At 29.6% G+C, this 21,942-nt stretch overlaps 1 protein-coding gene across 4 annotated transcripts in view; it reads left to right on the top strand.

Annotated features, from left to right (window-relative positions):
• Positions 1-21,942, top strand: part of dysc (dyschronic) — a 154,647-nt gene that overhangs the window by 115,380 nt on the left and 17,325 nt on the right. For 2 of the 4 annotated variants that reach the window (XM_064356601.1, XM_064356599.1), the window contains one exon: positions 18,641-18,721. The exons of the other annotated variants lie outside the window; for them this stretch is intronic. In XM_064356601.1, the coding sequence (XP_064212671.1) occupies positions 18,641-18,721 (81 nt within the window). The remainder of the gene's footprint in view (positions 1-18,640; positions 18,722-21,942) is intronic. 4 annotated transcript variants of the gene reach the window in all.

The raw sequence follows: 21,942 nt of genomic DNA, 5'->3' as shown, positions 1-21,942 counted from the left end.
ATTTCGATTGAGAAAAAATTACAACCCATGTCCCTCGAGTGAATCCAGTTCAGTGACAGTTTGAGTGAAAAAATCCGTCAATGACACGGTTAAAGTGCCGTCCTCTCGCATCATCAGGAACCTAAATTGGCACATCCTGATCGAAAGAAAGTAAAAATGTATTTCGTTCCGAATCGACTTTTACTTCACGCTGTTGGCGTCGATAAAGAAATTCGTGATTAAATGATGCATCGCAAGTACAATAACAACTTTCGCGTGCATAAGAACCAGAGACTTCGACGATGCGTCACCGCGACAAACCTCTGAGATGTTTATTACGCGTCTGCTGATGCAAATACAAGTTCCACTGCAACACTGATCCACATTTTCCCACTGAAAAAGCCTCGACCGTAGAAAATCGTGATTCGTTTTTGCGCGTTTTTTCACCAACACTGGGTTAGTATTTTTATGTGTTATTCGGTAACGTAACTAACAATAGTTAACGGATTGAGTACAGTTTTAATAAACGCCAACCGTAAATTGACTGATGCAACGAGGGAAAAAATAAATTGCTTCGGTACTGATCAAAGCGTGACGTGTTATTTTTATTCGAGGGATTTAAATAATCATCGCATTCGATAATTAGGAAGATACAATAAAAACGGAACGAAGAAAAGCGACGAGAGGCTGTGTATGCGCTCGAGAAATTATTATTATTGTTATTATACCCACTAATCATGGTTGTTATTACCTGCGACCGGTTATTCGTTAAAAATGATATAATGACTAAATTGCCACACTAAAGACGAAAACTTGTTAATGATAAAACTGAATTGTGACGGGGGCAAGCACAAAAGCTCATAAATTTCGTTCATTACTAATTATAAATACATTGAATAATTGTAGAAAATGTCACAAAATTATGCAATTGGCAACATATTTTATGCTTTTTGCATTGAATATGTTAACAAGTTATGCGTGGTTACGTATTCTTAAGGTTTTTACAGAAGAAACTTTCTGATCATTCCTGCAATTAATTCATAAGTGATCAACAAATACCTCAAGTATTAACTGGTGAATATCACTCAAAGTTTCCTTTCCTAACTAAGAAGAATTGTTTTTTGTTTCATGATTTTTGGGAAGTTAAAAACTTTATTTAGGTGTCAAAATAAGTTGTAAAAAAACAGAAATTAGGTATGAAAATCTCATACTGTATAGGGTACAGCACGAAAAATAAAAATGGTGTAATTTTTATGACAATTGATTCCATTACCAACAAAAACAAACGAAGCGAAATAAGTTGTATAAAAAACTTAAAATTCTCTATTGCACAAAAGCTGTTACTTAATTGTTGATCTTAAATATTGTTCTAAATTTGCTGCTGTAAAATTAGTTCGTTTTTCTGTAAAAATTTATCTCAACCTAGAAAGCAGTTGATTCACTATTTAGAAAAATGCAGAACTAAAATCAGGCATCTCTGTATTAATATTTTTTCATTCAGTTAACATTTTTATTTTTAGTAGATTTTATATATTCAGAATTTTTTTGTATTGTTTGTTTAAGTTTATAACTAACTCATTTTTTACAACTCCAGGAATTTTTTTACAAAAATTTACACTTTATTCACTAGTTCAATAACTTCAACAAGTGACAGTTCTACTGTTTTTAATTTTGTTATGGCATTTATTAAAATTTTAAACTGAAAAAATAAGACATTTTTTAAATTGGCTTCTTGACTAAAATAATTCTGTTCTTTTTCAAAAACTTATGGGTCTTTAAAATTAAAAGACAGAGCAACAACTTAATGACAACAAGTATTTCCAGCTGAAAAGTAGAAAAATCAAAAATTCAAAAACTGCCATTCTAAGTAAGTAACTTTAACGCTGAGAAATTAAAAAGCTGAAAGACAAAAAACAAAAAAATTGTGGAACTCAAATTCAGAAAAACTAGATGACTGAAAAATTGAATAACTAAAAAAACTATAGAACTGGAAAAGGAAAACACTAATAAATTGAAACAGTTAGATATTGTATAGATAAATTGAATTTATAACTTACGTTATAAATAAAAAAAATACACAAAAAGACTGAAAATCTAAAAAACTTAAAAACTGAAAAGCTGAAATACAAAAAAACTTAAAAACATGAGACTGAAATTAGTTGTAGAATAAGTGACTCAAAAAGTAAGAAATTAAAAAGTATAAATCTGCAAAATAAGAATATTAAGAAATTAGAGAATAAGTGAGTGAAACCAAAAAACTGAAAAATTTGGCAAGTGAATTTAAAATATGAGGAAACTAAAAAACAAAAAAAAATTGTGAGACTGAAATTCTAAAAAACTAAGTGACTGCAAAACTAAGAAACTAAAAAGCTGAAACAGATACATTAAAAAAAACGAAAAAAACAATGAGATTAAATTTCTGTAAAACTAAACAACTGAAATAATGAGAAATAAAAAAACTTTAGAATTGCAAAGTAGGAATATTAAAGCCCGTTGTTTTACTTTAACTTTAGAATCAAATAACTCTGAGTCAAACTAAACTTAATGTTAACTTATAGTTAAATAATGACGGCTCTTTCAATTATTACCTTAGGTCAGAGCTAGAAAAATCCTAAGTGAACTTAAGAGCTAGGTTATTTCCAATTGCAATGTAGAAATATTAAGGCCCATTATTTTAATAGTGAGTGAGCTAACTCTGATTCAACCTAAATTTAATGGTAACTTATAGTTAAATAATGAAGACTCTTTCAATTATTACTTTAGGTCTGAGTTAGAAAAAGTCTAAGTTAACTCAAGGGTCAGGTAATTTCGAAGTTGGAAATAAGTTTTTAACCTAAAGTTTATATTTAACTCGACATCGAAATAATGGACCTAAGAAATTGAAAGATAGTGAAAACAAGAGAAAATAATATGAAATATAGGGAAACTAAGAATCTAAAAAGCTGATATACTGAGAAACTAAGAAACTGTATCATTGAAACACTAAATTACAATTAGATCAAAAACTGAGAAGCCTGAGAATGAAAAAATCTCTAGGTGTAAATTTAAATTAAATTGAAAATTAAATTAAATTAAAATACTGTTAAAAAAATTGAAAAAACATCAGTTGAAAGAAGGGCGAATATTGATATTTAGAAGCAATAAATATTATGTTTTAAATGTTTAAATTTCTAATAATAAAACAGATTTATTTCGAGTTTCAAAAAAACTCTTAAAAATTGCGGGTTAAAGAAGTTTTCTAAGATCTCTATTTTTTAAAACCTCATGGCAATGTGTAACAAATAAACACCAATTTAATAAACAATAATAGATGTTAAAATAATATATTAGTGTGCAAATGTATTACTCAAATGTGCAATAATATTTCTATTTTTGCAAACATAAAATGGGAGAAAGCTGAATTTAAAATTTAAAATTTGGTTTTTGCCAAATATCGTTGTTAATGAATTCAGTGCAATGCCCGCACATTGACAGCCCATTATAAAGTAATTTCCTGCGTGAGACAGGCACCAAATCAAAAAGAAAGTAAAAACTGAAAAAAATACAAACCTGTTGTTGTCAATAAAACGAAACGATACACTTGTCACAACGCCTGTGGGGCGATTATGGGTCGTTACGTAACAAGAGCTGGTGATGGTAGTACCCGTGGTCGCGTCACCTCGATGGTACCCAACCGACTGACCAACACGGCCTGATTGTGCTTTGTTTTGTTCCATGCTTACGCTATCTCAGGACCAGGTAAGCGATACAATGTTGCCACGCTGCTATTTCTAGTCTTGGTAGAGTAGTGATAGTAGTACCATGCTTTTAGTACCCATCGTTTTGTACCACCGGGAGAAAAATTTGCAAAAGTGTGTGCGTTGCTTATACTTTCAGAAAGGTTAAGCCTAATTATGGATACACTTCCGCATATGAGTGTTTTAATTGAAAGGCTAATTTGATTCATTGTTAGCTGGAATGAATGTGTTGGGTTGCACAAGCGGTTTGCAATTCATTGAATTGGAGATGTAGTCATTGTAGGATAGCTTTTTTTTCTAGAATTTACAGAAATTTCGATTCGTGTAGCTTCTAGTTGCTGGTAGCCTTCAGTAATTCACCATTTAATAATATTTGCAATTAACATATGCAAAATAATACTACGGACACTATAATCGAATACATTTCATTAAAGTCATAATTTAATGACAAATTACCGACGATAAAGTTCAAATATTGGTTATTTCCATTATTATGAATTAACCTAATTTACATAAATGTTTAATAATAATGACTTAATCGCCTATTATAGTAAATAAAAGTTTACAAAATGTTGGCTCAATATCGAAAGGAACGGATCAAATTAGTTGTAGTAGGTAGATACAGGGTGAGTCTACTAAATGTATATTTTTTGCTATTAAATACTTTATATACAGGCTGTTCCGTCTAAACCTCACATTAGAAGTATTGGGAGTTCTAGTAATGATAGTCATCTGAAAATTGGTATACATCCATAATCTCTTAGGTCCTGCTCAAGAAAAATATTTTTAAGATGGTGACACTTCCGGTTATACCGGAAGTCGCTAACACCTTTCTTATTTTAAATGGAAACCTATATTTTTTAATGGGTTTTTCGATTACTAGAGTTATTTTAAGGTAGTTTTTATAAGCTTTTTCTATACCAAAATTTAGCCGGTTACGAAATATCTGTGCTTTTTAATTTTTTTTGGATTTGCATCCTCCAGTTCAAAAATCGATAACTCTGCGATTTTTAAAAATTTGAAAATATTTTTGAACTCATTTGAAAGAGGAAGTTTAGATGTTTCTCTTCGTGCTTACGAATTTCTAAAAAAGATAACAAACTTTTAACAAATTTTTAAAGTTAAGTTTGTGGAAATTTAAGCACTTATAACTCATTTTTTTTAATGAAACGCCACAGATTTTATTTCACCAAATGATAGAGTATTTAATTCTGCATCGATCTGTATTAACATTTTCTACACTTATGTTTAATGGTTTTCAAGTTACAAAAACTTTTTGTTGGAATTGTGAAATTTATTAGGTCTTTTTCATACGTTGCCATAGAAACGACAGAAAAAAAATGTGAAAAATCAAAGTTTTTCGGTAATGTTAATACAGATCGATGCAGAAAACAATCCTTCTCCATAGTAAAATAAAAATTGGGTCATCCCATTTGAAAAAATTAAGTTAATGGTTCTTAAAGTTGTCTAAACTTAACCTTAAAATTTTTGAATTTATAAACTTTTTTCCAATTTTGAACATTAAAGAAGAGATATGAGCTTTCTCTTTTAATTCTCCAAATAATATTTCGGAATCTTAAAAACCAACAGAGTTACCGATTTTTTAAGTGACAGATGCAAATCCAAAAATTTACAAAAAATCCTAAATATCTCAACGGTAAAACTTAGGTATAGGGAAAGCTGATAAAAACTTCCTTAAAATAACTCAACTAATCCAAAAACGCAGTAAAAAGCATAGCTTCCCATTTAAGATAAGAAAGTTGATAGCAACTTCCATTATAACCGGAAGTGTCGCCTTCTTAAAAATATTTTTATTGAGTACAACGGATTATGGCTAAGTGACAACTTTCAGAGGAATATCTATTAGAACCTTTAACACTTCTAATGTGGAGTTTAGACGAAACAACCTGATAGAAATTTTCCGAAAAACAAGTAAATCCATTCAGAAAAACGCTTATTTCTGTGCGACTAATAATAGCTACTGAAATATAGTGAAAAATACTTTTAGTAGACTCACCCTGTATACAAATAATGATTTTTTTATCGTTTGTTCCTATTGCAAAAACAAAATAAAAGTCCGGAAACCCGCCTTAACTATAAATCTAAATAACTTCAGAACGTATTTAAAACATTGTTTTAAGTAATAATTTCTGTGTTTAACCTTAATTCTTTAAAATCACACTAATATTATTTATGCGCACTTGTGAAGTCATTGAGGAACACAAGAAATGTCATTTTTTATAAATCCTGATAAATACAAGCAGGTTTGTTGTATTCTTGACAAGGTATTGCTGTAAAATACAAAACAAGAGTAAAGGTTAAGAATGAGGGAGTAATACATTGACTTTCTGTTATTTTTCAGTGGAAAATATAAACTATGCAGTAATTACTTCTAAATTTTGGCTGCAAAGTGACTTTGTGGGTTAATTAGTTAATTCTTGAAAAAATGACACTCCTTGTTCAATTGACATACTCATTATTTAACTGTATTATTCTTTAGCTTTACAATGCACTTCAAAATTGGGAAAATACAAACTGTGACTTTAAATTAGATAAAGCCACATTTCTACCAGGTGAAAGATCTCGAGTCAATTTTTTAGAAAATTATAAATATTTAGAGAGCGTTTCTATTGCCGATTCTATCACTTTTTACATTACTTTTTCTGTACGAAATAGTGGAGTTTTTCAAAATTTGTCAACAAAGTACAGTTGTAAAATATTCTTTTTTTACACAGAAATCAAATGTTTGTGACTTATTATTTCACCTCGTTTTTATAAATAATAAGTGATAATTACAGAAAAACAACCTGGAACCAGGAGAAGACTGACGAAAACAGTTTTGGAATCCAATTTTGTTATCATTCTTTTTCACACTGAATTTTTTTATTTTTTTTAGTTAGGATAACAATAGCATTTTTCATTTATAGCCAAAATTTTTATAATACTCATCTTATTGAATTTTTTTAAACAAATTTGCAGTCGTTTGTGTGTTATTTGTTATGTTATTATGAAAAAAAGATATACCTAAATACCCTTTAAAATCAGATAAAACATGATAATATTGATTTTAAATAGGTACATGTGCAAATTTTAGGCAGTTTTGCTAAAAGAAAGTTTTAATGGTTAATATTTAACATAATAATAGTTATTTAAATTAGTGTGAGGTACCTTACATTTTACAGAGCGTTAGCTGAGTGGGTTAATAATTGAGCACTCTAAAATATTTAAGACAAAATTTGTATCAAACTTTTTGAACGACGCTTTTTAACAAAAAATCGAATCATTCGGTTTAAGAAATTGAGTAAAATAGCGTTTCAGTAAATGAATTTGAAAACTGAAAATTTAAATTGCAAATATTTTGAAAGCTTGTCATTAAATGGCATTTTGCTTTGCAAGAATGAAAAATAGTAAAAAGATAAATATGCAAGTCTTTTACAATTTTTAATTTGGCTTTGTATTTATTAACTTTGTGAAGTAAAAAGGAAAAGTTGAAAATCCCAGTCATTCCCTTTCGTGTATAAAATTTTATAAGTAGGCAAAGAAAAGAAAAGCGTTATTTGTAACTTGTTTTGGTAACTTTTATAACAATTTTATATCAATGTTTACAACCGTCATTGACTTCAATTAAATGATTAATATTTCCGTTTACGTTCATTTAAGATAGTTTTTAAGTTTCACAAAATATCAGGTTGTTTATAGATTTTTTGTAAAAAACATTCAGTAGATAAAATCTTGTCTGCCTTCTTCAAAACACAAAATAATTTCTTTATTTATAGCCGTCTGGAGCACATTAAACCCAATTTTTATATTAAAGCTAAATTTACTCACCTTTTGCTAATACAACACACAAAATAAGGAAACAAAACAAGTTTACAAAGTTTGTCCTGGTTACTTTTTAATTTATCAGTATGCAGTTATCGCTTATCATAACATGAACATTTTTCAAGTGGGTACTACTGTGATTGTTTCAAATCTGAAGTAATTAAGATATTAGTTAATTATTGACCACAATAGACAGAAATATGATTTTTCAATAGCTCATAATGTTACATTTGAATATCCACGCTTTCATAATTAATTTGATTAAACGTCAAATACCTAACTAGAGGAAATATTTGTGGTAAGTGAAGGTTCCCATATTTGTAACTTCGTCTAGAGTGGAAAGTAGGTCGAAAGGCCCTTTCTACTTAATGACTTTAGGAACGAAATGTGCCTCTTCGTGACTCGTAATACTTTTGCTAAAATCTTGCAATTTCTTCTTAAATTATCAATATATTGGATATTTTCCAAATGTAATAACTAAATTAACTAATAACAACAATTACCTAAGTAGAACAGTCCAGTTCTACTTGGATAGGATCAATGCCACTGTCAGAGATTGTCGTAGATAAGACAATAGATTAAGTAACAGTCAACGGGTTTGGTGAATTAATTGCAGTCAAAAAAATAAATTGAAACATTAGTTACAGCGTAAAAGCACGAAATTCGAGGTTTATTTTATGCAACAATTAATTATCTGCTTGTAATTACCATTTAAACGAATCATTTTTATTAGCACCTCGTACAAGCCGCGGTGAAAGTTAAAACTGCGAAAACGTTAACCCGCAAAAATCCAAATGTCCCGTTTAGTTCCTTGTCTCTTCACCCGACGACAAAATAAACAAGCCGGTAACGAACTAAAATTCCGTTTCATTACCTGGCTTCTCTCAATTAGTTAACACGTCCAGCTATAACTTTCTACAGGGAAAAATGACGAACAATAATGTAGTTTCACCTTGAACGGGAGATACCTGCCTTTAATTAAAAGTGCACTTTTTCATTATTAAGCATTGTGTGAGTCTATTTTCGATTTTTAAATAATTAATTGAATCTTTCAAGAAGTAATGGCGTAATAGATGCTTACAATCTCGCATCCTGTCTTTGATTTAATCCACAGCTTGTTCGTTTTTTTCGTAATCACCCTGTATGGAGAACGATCTGAGATAAAGTACCGCCGCTGAAAAAATCTCGCTGCTTAACTGTACGCCTGAATTAATGAAATGAATTCTCACAAGACACTCGTACTTATTTATATTTTTTGACGGCTATTCGGTTTCCTGTTTTTTCAACGTAACGGGATTTGACAAAGGCGATAAAACTGACCACAAAATCCTGCAATTAGGAGTTTTTCGAAAACTGGCACAGCATTGTTCTCGCACAACAATCGGCCGTAAAATATGATCATCACTGTTGCAGTTTTTTGTTGAAAGAGCATGCTCTAGCGCTGGCTAGGTGTGTTGGTGTAATGAAAATAGACTGAATTAAATCACAATTAGTCTTTTTACTGTTCGACAGACTCATATGGTAATGAGAGTCTTAATCAGGTTAATTAAGGCGATTTATTTGTTGAGTAATTACAGCGCATCCAATTAAGTTTAAATCTAATGCAAGAATTGTGGATTTTATTCGCACATGTTGACATGGGTTTGAATCGTTTATCTGCAAATGATTTGATTTGAGGAAATTTTAATCAAGATTCTGATTATTTCACTTGTGTAGGCTTCGAGGATCTTGTATTCGCGATTAGAGTAATACAATAAATTTCGGTTTTATTGCTAATAAATCTTGTAAAGAGGCTTGCTAAATACTTAATCGGGAATAATAGAGGAAATGAAATTTTAAATCAGTTTTATGGTCACATTTAACGTTTATTGGAAATTCTAATTCGCTGAATGCGATGCAAGCATAAATATGTGCCCACTTAAAGGTAAATCAATATTCGCTCTTCATTCCACAAATTTACTTGGAAAACATTGAAATTACAATTTTTGAATTTTTGCTAAATTTAAAACAAAGCTGTCAAATCTTGTCGAAAATGTAATATCGAAAATGGGTTTTCATGAAAAAAAGATGAATACTCAAAAAGTACACAAATACCTAATGTTTATTAGATATTATTAACAGAGTAATAAATAATTAGATAACTCATTCGACATTTCCAGTAATATACAAGTATTATTTAACACCTTGAACTATGTTTAAAAAAACTTGCATCAGGTATGGATTTTTTGTACGCATTATCTGACAGTTTTACATTCAAAATGACATTTACAATATGAAATGTTGCTTAGACCAATGTTATTATTATTAAGACGTGAATAATAATAAAGGAAAACATATGAGTAAATAAATACGGGATTATAATTTTTTGTTTTTTGATTATTATTAGTAAACAAAGTTCTTAGCTGCGACACCATGTAGCTATGTCTGACAATTATTTATTATAAATAATTTACGGTTTTATACAAGCTGGAATCTCAAAGACAGTCATTTCGCAATTTAGCTTGAAGTTAGTTGAAATTTTCACAGAGTGTAACCAGAACAAATAAAAATCGGCATCAAAAAATGCAACATGAACTGTGAACACCCTGTAGACTTTGTAATATGCCTCCAACAATACACATTACGATACAAAATCGATTACAAATTTTGTAAAACTTTGATTTTTTGTATTTTTGGGTGCATTAGGCGCAGGTCTCGTAAAGTTGTGTGAAACACCCTGAATAATCCAAAAGCTTCTTCAGCAATATATAAGTAAGAGGTGGTGTCAAGTTTACAATAAAAATAAAATTTATCAAAAACAAGGTATAAATTTCTGGGATAAAATTAAAACACTATCCAGATATACGTAAGCAGAACTGAGTTCGAGCAAAGAAAAAATATGCAACAAAGAAAAGAAATTAAAGAACATTTGGAAAATGAATTTTTTGTAGACTGAACAAGAATAATTAGAATTCAGCACTCGCAAAATTTTATAAAACTTTTATATAAATTTACAGTCTTATTATAAATAGTTCATAAAAAGTTTCAACTATTGTCTTTAATAGCATTCTTCCTAAATGAGTGGAAAAAGGGACCATTATTCCGCAACCATAACCCAAACAAGACTCCTACAAAACAATCAGCTGTCGTTCCATTAATAATATGACCGGCAAAAAAATTATTCAAAAATTTGGCACAAAATGTAAACAAAATGCAATTATTAAACTGTTTAGACTACTGTAAAATAAAAATCAAAAATAAATTTATACAAAACTTATCGATAATAATAATTTTATCAACTAATATATTATTGTTAATAATACGAGAGCGAAAACACAAGCTTAAATAAAATTCGAGGGCTGTCGTTATGCAACGAGCGTATGCGAGACACCCGCGAACGTTAAACGTTTTCGTATGAGTGTTATTAATATGTTTTTGTTGGAACATTTTAATTTAAAACACGTTGCTATGGGAAGCGTGTTTTAAAATAGTGTTTATACAGGCTGTTCCGTTTAAATCCCACATTAGAAATATTGAAAGTTTTAATAAAGATATTTATCTGAAAGTTTGTACTCAGTCATAATCCGTTGAGTTCTGCTAAATGAAAATATTTTGAAGATGGCAGCACTTTCGGTTATACCGGAAGTCGCTATTAACTTTCTTATTTTAAATGGAAAGGTATGTTTTTCACTGCGTTTTTGGTTTTGTTTAGTTATTTTAGGGGAGTTTTTATCAGCTTTTCCTATACCTAATTTTAGCCGTTTTCGAGATGTTTAGTATTTTTTGAAAATTTTTGGATTTACACCTATCGCTTAAAAAATCGGTAATTTTCTTAGTTTTAGAGATTTTGAAATCGTATTTGGAGAATAAAAAAAGAAGGCCCATAACTATTCTTCAGTGTGTTCAAAATTGAAAATGAAGAAAATTGACCTAACAGCTTTAAGGTTAAGTTTGAATAATTACAAGTACCCATAACTTATTTTTTTTAAATGGGATGTCCCAATTTTTATTTTACTAGATGGTAGAGAATTTTGTTCTGCATCGATCTGTATTAGTATTCCCTATACCTATTTGTGATAATTTTCAAGTTATGTTGCTTTTTTTGTCGTTGAAGGAAATTTCTTACTAACCACAGACACTTTTGCATAGTTTGTCATAAAAATATTTCTGGTTAAACTTAAACGAAAAACTCTGTTCAAACTTGTGTTATGCATTCCTAAAAATAGAATAAATTCATTGAATGTTGGTTTAAAAAACTTTAATTTCTCACATTTTTTCATCCGTTTCCATGGCAAAGTATGAGAAAAGGCCTGTGGCTAATGAATTTCTTAAACCCAACAAAATGTTATTGTAACTTGAAAACTATTAAACATAAGTATAAGAAGTGTTAATACAGATCGATGCAGAATTAAATTCTCTACCATTTAGTGAAATAAAATTTTTGGCATTTCATTTGAAAAAAAATGAGTTTGTTATTCTTTTTTAGAAACTTGAACATCAAAAGAAAGATCTAGGCTTTTTCTTTCAAATAAGCTTAATAATATTTCCACATTTTAACAAATGGCAGAGTTATCAGTGTTGAACTGGAAGGTGCAAATCTAAAAAAAATGAAAACTGCCCTAAAATAACTCTAGTAATTCAAAAATGCATTAAAAAAAAGCTTTCCATGTAAAATAAGAAAGTTGATAGCGACTTCCGGCATAACTGGAAGCGTTGCCATCTTAAAAATATTTTCATTAAGCTGGACTTAAAAGATTATGATTGTACACAAATTTTCAGGTGATCATCATTATTACACCTCCCAATACTTCTAATGTGGGGTTTAGATGGAACAGCCTGTATAATCTAGGATTCAGGTATTAAAAAGAAGGTTAAAATGTTACCAACAGAAAAAATTATGACTGAGAAATAAAAACAGTATTCAGTTTTCAACTTCCGCAGGGGAAATTGGTGTACAAAATAGAGGAAATCATGAAAAATTTTGGGGAAATCAGAAGAATTCAGGGAAAATCAAGGGAAATCAGAAGAAATCAAAGCGAAATCTGGTGTACAAAATTTAGGTTGCGGTTTACTTCTCGGTTTTTAACAAATTTGTAAAGGTTCTTTATTCCAGTACAATAAAAAACGATTACAGCTTTAATTTTTAATTAATAAGTTGACTTTTTTTTAAATAAAGCAATGAAAATCTTGTTTTTCTAGCATTTGCCCTATGTATACAAATTTTTTTGTCAGTCACCGTGGTCTAACCTGTTTTAAAAAATAGTAGAATACGCGATCTCAAAAATATTAAATAAAAATTAATAATCCAAATAATGTAACATCGGACCTAACAACAATTTTGAACAATTCAACTGAGCATGCTCTGTTTTAGAATGATACTAGAAATTATAAAATTTCGATATAATTTTTGATTAATGATGTTATATAAAAAAATTTGAAAAAACTACTCATATTAGATTTTGAAATACAGTAAAAGTATGTTTTCTTAGCCTCCTTGTACTAAATTTTTGTTAAATTATGCAGCACCTATTTTTGTTTAAAAAAACTGGGAATTTAATAATGCTGCAACATTTTCTTTGTTGTCTGAAAGCTCAAAACATGCTCGTAGTAAAATTACCATTTCAGATAAAAATCGAATAAAGAAGACCAACTTTTCCAAGAAACTTTATAGAACTTTTCCGTAATTTTTATTCATTATTAAGACAACTAATTTCAGAGCATAATATACACTCATAATTTCTTTATTAAGGAAATGTCAGTACTTTAAGAATGATTTATACGACTAAAAATTTTCACAGTAGCGTCAAACATTTATTTCGACGATGTAATTCGAAGTTAATTGAATTCGGTGAGAGATAACCAACACACAATGATGAATAATAAATCATTTTGAGAAAAAGCGAATTGGAATCGAGTGTGGTCAGATTGCAATTTTCCACTTGCCATTCATTTTTATTCAAACGTGGTGACCCATATCGCTACATACCAGCCGATAATTCTCATATTTATTTCTTACCGGTAGCTATGTTGCACATTATGTTTTTTACCGATGTAACAAACACAAGTATTTCATTTGTACCTGTCTTACAGGTTTTGCAACTTATTGTTAGGCCTTTATGTAACCGATGCTGGGGCATTTATTTTATAATAGAATAACCCACTTGACACAAATAGGACATTTGCAGAGTTTAATTAATATTCCAGCCGGACAAACTAAATTAAAAATCGTTGCATACCTGGCAGGAATATTTTATTCGAGGCCGTTTAAATTTGCATCCACCATAACTCTAAACTGAAATTTCTTAGAAGCATCGTAAAAAAGCCTTATGAATTGTTAATTTAGTAAAATAAATCGCGGAATTGATTTCAGATAGAGAAAAGCGGCCGCAGAGATGCCTCCAACTTTTTGCAGCCATAAAAAGATAAGGTCCATGCAAATATGTCACTAACAAGTCAAGTAGGAATAATTTCTTTCTGATGGCGGTGCAAAAAAGACATCAAAAGCAATAAATGACCAACTCGAGGAGATTGCGGTCGTAAAAGATCATTACGTATTTTTGCACTAAAACGCAAATATTTAACAACAATAATTGCGAAATTGTGATTTTTCCATTGAGTACCATCGGCGCAACGTTTTGTGCCGACCACTCCATTCATTGACCCGCCGCACACCTTTGTGGGTAAGTAGTACCTGGGCATGGTACCACAGTACCATAAGTGTGGGTTTCATGGTTCTTTAGTACCAGGAGCACATGAGAGCGAAGCGGTCAGTTGGTGCCTTAACATTGCTCACCGGCATGGTACTGGCGAAAAATGGTCACTTTTAAACCGTCCATCAAGTGGAACAACTAATTGCTCCGATTAATGTCTAGTTGATATCAAATTGTTGAGGAACGAGTTTGATTTATGAAAAATCGGAATATGAGAGCAATTAGCGTTTTTAGTGTAATGGATTACTTCAAACTAACGATTTAATTTTCAGTGCGGTACCGATAAAATAAGTCGCTTATCGTCCGAGAGACGGAGTTAATGTCCCGTGGAAATGTTTGATCTTAAACCTACTTGAAAAAATAAAACTTGTAGGAAGACAGTCAATTAAAACGTAGAATCCAACAAAAAGATTACTTCAATTTTATTCTTCCATAAGAAAACAATAAAATTGCTTACGATTTTTAGAAAATTGAACATGCAGATGAGTTTTTTGTTGTTGAAGAAATTAAACAAAGTACAGGTACCTAGGTTTTTTTTAAAGCAGTTTCAGAATTTTGTTTTTTAACAGAAGTATTTGCATAATTAGGCTTTTACTTGCTGTTTGATGACGAATGTTTTAAAAGTTACATTAAATTAATAAGAAGCAGCCAGAATTTTTAAATTAGTACATTTTTCGTTGACCGTTTATTAATTTCAATATTAATGAAAAATTATTTTATTTAAAAAAGGATGTATTAAGTGTATAAACAACCAGTTATACTCATATTAATGAAAAAACAGTAACTACTAATATCATGCATTTCAATGGTAACTATGTTTTTGTAGCAAACGTGATTTTTACGTGAAATTGAAAATGTGTGGAGTTGGCGTTATTCTCTTCTGATAGTGTTTATGCCAAAGTGAATGGAAAGTTTTAAAATGATCTACCTCGAAGACAAACAAGACAAACAAAAGACCGTATTTTATACGGTCTCATCATTACTTCGAATTTTGTCACAAAGAAAAGAGTTTACGGTCAACGAAAAAATGTTGTAATAAACTCGTTTGTTAATGGGCGATTAATAAACTCAACTATTAAAGGCACTCACTAGCTATCGCTCGTTCGTGCTTTAAACAGTTTTATTTATTAAACGCCTGCATTAACAAACTAGTTTATTAAATAACTATTTTAATATTCGTTTACGTTTATAATCGAATTACCGGAATTTCTATGGAATTACTAAAATTCTTTCCGGAATTATAAGATATTTCTGGAGTTAGGTATTAGAAATTGTTTCGGACTAACTGCCGTATTAATTAATAACTGAACTTCTTGTCTGAAAACGGTCAGAATGGTTTGAGAATAACTCAAAGTAGTATTTTATTTTGTCAGAAATCGAGGATTTTTGCAATTGAAGCGTGTAATGATGTTTGTTTTCAACTGTATTTCACTTAAATGCCAGCAAAATTACTTACTTTATTTTGGTCCTTTTTTCGAACTATATTTCGCAAAGATACATTGATTTAATGATGCTTGGGGATAGCTCAAATTAAAAAACTTTTGGCAAGATGTTTTAAATTTATCAACGCAGTTATTATAATCCAGTCCAACTTTATCTAAAACATTCTGAAATTCTAGAAAATAGTTGAACTTCAAGTCAAAATTTATGACAATTTGAAGAAAAACGTGCTCTCAAAAGAAAAACAAAACACAAAAAAGCTTAAAAAAAAGTTTAATAAGAATTATTAAAATTTTCATTTTATTTATTTATTTTATTTTTGAGCTGATGCGAATGTTTCGTGTAGTGCAAAATTTTATTGTGTAACTCTTTTTTTCTTTGCCAGGATTATCTATCTGAATATGAATATTGATGGTTGATGGTTGATGGACCTCATAAAAACTGTAAACAGAATAAACATGATCTCTTAAAAATGAAATACGTTGTTAGCAATATATGTTTTTTTATAAACATAAAGAAGTAAATTTCATACTCGTATTCACTTAAATAATATAACATAAAATAAACTTACCGTGCTTGCACATGATCCATATTTCATTTAGATAGTTTTTTGATGAGTTTTCCGACTTTAAAATCGAATTTGTACTCTGTATCTTGGAAATTATACACAATCAAAAAATTAATTTAATAAAATAAACAGTTCTGCTAAAATTTCATTAAGGTCTATTCTTATTTAAAAAATAAAAAACCAGTGTTGATTCAATGTTTTTAATGTTTTTAAAAATTAAACAGTCTTCAAGTGGTAATTGCAATTAGTATTTTTGGTTGCATCTGAGGACATATCAGAAATAACCTACTATTGACTCACCCTGTATATTGTAGTAATACATACTTTAGTGTGCATAAAATTTGCGTCTTTGTTACAAGTGATTTTTCAAAAAATATTCGATTAGGTGATTTTATTTTTACAAAACTTACATTAACGTCATTCGTTTTTGAGTAATGACATTTTTTTAACATGTTTCTTATTCTACATTACTATTTTTTCTTTCTAGTAAATACAAAAAATAATTAAATTAAATAGTTATCGCTAATCTCACACAAAGGGTTTGATCTTTCCGTACTTGCCTTACTTTATAAGAAGTGGTTGATTTTTATATACAGAGTTATTCACGTCGAATAATCTAATAATAATGTACAATTTGCTCAGTTTGTAGTAAATTTATATCATTGATAAAAAAATGAGAATGAAAATGATAAACATTGTATACCAAAATTTTGTTTTTAAAAAAGAGTCGCAAAGTTGAAAAAATATAATCGAGGTTGCATGGCATTATTCCTCATGAATCGCCCTGTATTTTTTTGTATTTGAATTTTATGTTGTGTTGTCATGCTACTTATTATTATTAGCTTATTAAGAAAAAATAAAAAAACAATTGCTTCTTATAAAATAAGAACATTAAGGTTCTTTGTGTAGCTAATTACCTGTCGATAACTTTTTGCCTGTTTGTTTTATTTTATATTATTTTTAGTTTTTTGTATTTATCAGACAGATCGATAAATGTACAGTGGCGAGCAAATATTTTCAGACACCTTTGACATTTCACTCACATAATCGTGTGCAACTCCCTTTTTGACAATGAAATGACAAATGTGCCCAAAATTTTTTGCTCGCTGTTGTTCTATTTGAAACTGTAATTTGATTATTATTTAAAATGAATTAAAATATAATTTCGCAAAAACCAATGACGTCATAAATTTTGAAATAATTAAGGTAATTATTTATTTACAAAAATTAAATCGACCTGATAAAGATTTTTTCGAAAAATAACAAAGAGAAGAATCTTTGCGTTATTTTATTTTGACACAAAGGAATAAATTTGTGTTACTGGGCTATTTTAGGTTTGAACCTATTGAACTTAAATGCTAATTTCATTTCCAATTCTTTGACCTATTACTTGTATTTATATTTCATATCTAAGCGCTGACAATTTTAAAGTTTTTGTAGTATGAATTTTTGGAAAATTTATGTCAGAATGATTTATTCTTTATGACGAAAATCACCTATCTTTGTAGGTATATTTAGTAAGCTTTATGCGTCAGTTTCTTTAAACCCAGCATTGAGAATGATACAAGAAACACAATTTTTTTTGTGAAACAAATTAAAATAAAGATTATAATTTTAAACTCGATTTGTTTCTGCCCAAAATATTTTAAGGTGGCCTCACTGATCCTAGATTTAGAACTAGCTACACTATTTCCAGAAAATAATTAGTGAAAAACAAGTTATTAACACTCCACACTAAAGTTAGTACCGTCCCAAATGTTAGTTTTTCGTTTAAAATCGATTTAAATTGCTTTATTTTACATTTCTAGAAGTCACAATGTTTAAGATTACGCCCCAATTAATAATCAACTAACAATAATAGCAGTTAATAAAGGTTTATGTCTGTATCCTTTAGTAGAAATATACTCTTTATTTTCAAGAATTAACCCAAAAATAAAAAAGTTACTTGAAGCGAAGTATAAAAATTTCTTAAAATTTTCTTAAAACGGCGTTAAACTAAAATAAATCTAAATCTTTAGATATGATTTTGAGAAGACCACAGAATCGTCGGAGGATTAAAAGCGTGCCAACTTAACAGTACGCACTAAACACCCCGCTAGTAGGCATATTTTAGTGATTTTTATCTTTCCAGGATATTTAAAGAAGTCAAACTGGAAACTCCATATTTTTTTCAGCCTTATCAAATAAGTCATCAACAGATTGTTTTTATAAAAAACTTTATTAAGGGCCAAGGAATTACACTATTTCACGTAGAAAAAGTAAAAAAGTAGTCAATTTACATATTAAGAACCAATTCGTTTCGTCTCTTTATGATCGGATGATTTGAAATAATACAATTTGTTCGATGTTAGAATAATTAGCGTCGCGTTTGGATCGCAATATACGAAATTGGAATGTGTTTGCAGAGCGGGTACCTTGGCGGTCTGCGGTCGAGCTTAGGAGGGTGGACGCAGAAAGTCAAGTCTTGGTACTGGGGCAGACCTCTTGTAAGTGTTAGGCCCTTGAGAGCACTCCAGCATGCGGCCTTTTCTAGATTCTGGCACACGTGTATCTGTCTTGTCACGAAAACGATTGAATGAATCGAAATGAAGCCTCGTAGCACTCTCACTGTAGCACTGTATAGTTCTAGCACCATGCAGCTAAATAAAAGAGTCCTACGGGTACAAATTCGAGTGTGCCACCTGACCAAATTCACGATTTATTGGCCTGTTAGTTTCGCTTTTCAAAACTGTCCTTTCTCATTTGCAAAATGCCCGATAATAAATTTCTCCCTTCTCATTAGAGTGGGCTCGATTTATGAACGGCACTTTCGTTGGTGTATTTTATTATATGACAACAATACTATCAACAAGGCTTTTGTTCAAGCCGAGGGCATATTTTAAATTTGAATAATGCAAGAGTGGAAATAGTGATTCATCACAAACACCCACTACAGTCTTCACCAAATTCAACAACAAATTTCCAAGCCTATAAATCGTGATGTCAGAAACATGACAACCCGATTGGCATATTTAGCGTTTTCTTTTTATCTTCTTTTCTATCTAAATGTTGTAGTTTTGTGAATTGTCTAATCACTTTCATTCAAACACTGAAACAAAATTACACAAGCAAATCTATTGGGGCGTTCCTGCTTCACGAGGTACAACTTTAGTATCAAGAAATAACTTTCATCGTCCACACAGCATGGGGCATGCTAATTTACATAGATTTAGTGCACTGTCTTGGGAAGAAAATGAAATCTATCAAAGAGCGTTTTTTGCAAGCAACTCTTTGATCTTGTTTCATTTTCGCGAGTTTTTGGTAGTTGTGTGGTTTGTTTCCGGATTTATAGAGCTTACTAGAGATAGACAGTTGCAAAAATTGCGGTTGGTTCGTTCGCTATGGTTAATGAAAGTTATCGAAACGACTTGAAATATAATTCTTTATTAACCTACCGAGCGCAGTCAAGCTGTTTAAACGATAGCACGATGAGAGTTGGTCGTGTATGGAAACCACATTTTACAACAAATAATAATAATCTCGTTGCAAAGTTGAAGGTAAACAAATAGTAATTTCAAGTTTGTTCTTTTTTGTATTGATTGAATGTGACGTGGTTACAAATTTTATAATTTTATGGCGGTAATAAAATGGGGATCCGGCCAAGACCTGTTTCATAAATTCAGGCAACATCTACCGTGTTTTGTTCGATTTGCCGTTTAGAGAAATGGTAATTAAGGCGGACTTAATTTTTAATAAAAATGGACCAAAAATGAATATTTATTCATTTGAATTTTAAATTTTCAATGGCTCAATGATGTCATCTGTCCATAGTTACGAGAAACATCCGGTATCTGAATGAATGTGGTCAATAAATTGTTCAAAACTGGCGAAGCTTCCACACAAGGTTTTTTGCGTAAATTTTTTTTATAATATTCGTAAATATTTTTCAAGGTAAGGAGCGACAAATTTTACAAAATCAAGGAAGTTCTGAGACATCTTCAAGAATAAACAGAGATTTAAATTTCTATTATGCTTTAAGTTTTAAATTGCAAAAAAAAACAATCATTGAAGTGCTTGTTAGGTTTTATTCAGTTTTGCCTATCTGATTGTTTTTGAGAAAAATCATACCTTTTGAATTGCTAATTTGGGTTTTTGTGCGAAAGAAAAAAATCATTTTGTAATTTGTTACGAGAAAATTATATTATATTCCACCTTTTACGATATTTTGTCTATAATTAATTAATATTAATAATTAATATTTATTAATTAATATTAATAATTAATATTAATAAATTAATATCGGTTCAACCATTTTAACACTTATCTATAAATTGATATCATTTTATGTAATAATTGGTCACGATTTAAGACTCTGGTTTATTTGACTTCATCTTCATAGCTCTCTTCTTGGAATTTGTAATGTTAAAAATCTATTTCTGAACGAAAACAGTAGGGAAATTACCGATCCTCTGCTTTAGTGTTATTTTTTTGTGACTTACGTTACAATTACGTTGAGAAAAAATAAAAAAACTACAAAACGTTTTCAAATTGAAAATTGATTGGTATTTATAATTCTTATGAAATTATTTCCTGCTTACATAATATACATAAAGTAAATTTAATTGGAAGATCTAGAAGAAAATATTTAACACAGAAAAAAACAGTAGGAAAAGATGAAAAAAGATCTAATCAGAGAATAGAGTGTTAGTTTACTAAAAGTATATCTCATAAACTAATAATCGCACAAAATTAAGCGTTTGCTGTTAAATACTTTATAATGTTCTCTATGCCTGTGATTTTTTTCAGATTTTTTTACAATTCCAAATAATTAAAATTAATTAATTAATTAATTATTATTGGTAGCTGCAATAATTGTTATTTCTTGTATAATCTGAGGACAAGCAATCGTGCTTTGTGATAAAAATATGTGAAAAATGTGGCTAACCCGCGCTAATTTTTATAATGTTGAATTTTTTGATCAAAAACATTATTTAAGCACAGTTGCTTTATTGAAATTAATATTCTTTTTTTAATTATAAGGAAGTGTAGAAACACTCTGAATAAATTCACATACTCAAAGAAAAACAGAAAAAAGTATTTAATAGCTGACTTCGGTGTGATTTATTAGTTTTTTAAGTTATAGTGAAAACAAATTTTAGTAGACCCACCTCGTATATTTGCAAAAAATATAGTTTTGGACGAAACTATAATTAAACTATAAACTAGAATTGTGGTGAATAATTGCCACCGTTATTAAATCTACACTTTTTTTATAGATTACTTACCTATTGCAACTGTTAAAACTAATAATCAACATTTTAGCAACAAACTTATAAAAAATAAAAAAAAAGATTTTGTTTCCAAAATAATATTGGATAAACTTGCAACAGTGCAAGAAAAGCATTACGTTTACTACACATAATTTACGGGTAAAAGGTATGTAGGTATTAATTTTAAATTTTAATATAACAAAATGTAAGTAGAAAGAAAAAGAAAGTTTACAAACACTTTATTACGTAGTATAAATAATAATTATACATTTTCAAAACAACAATGTAATAAATACCTATAAACTGTTTCAAAACTAGAAAAACTCCAACGTCGCATTTTACCTATTTTTTTAATAAAATAATTTAATGAATTTATAAAACAGATCTTTCATTGAAGGTACAAATTACATTAACTATTATTTTTTTGAAGTGCATGAATAATTTGTAACAGCTAGTTT

This window comes from Tribolium castaneum, chromosome 5 (genome assembly GCF_031307605.1).
Source record: "Tribolium castaneum strain GA2 chromosome 5, icTriCast1.1, whole genome shotgun sequence".
NCBI lineage: Eukaryota > Metazoa > Arthropoda > Insecta > Coleoptera > Tenebrionidae > Tribolium > Tribolium castaneum.
Note: the sequence above shows the minus strand (reverse complement) of the source record. Positions and strands in the feature narration are given on the sequence as shown.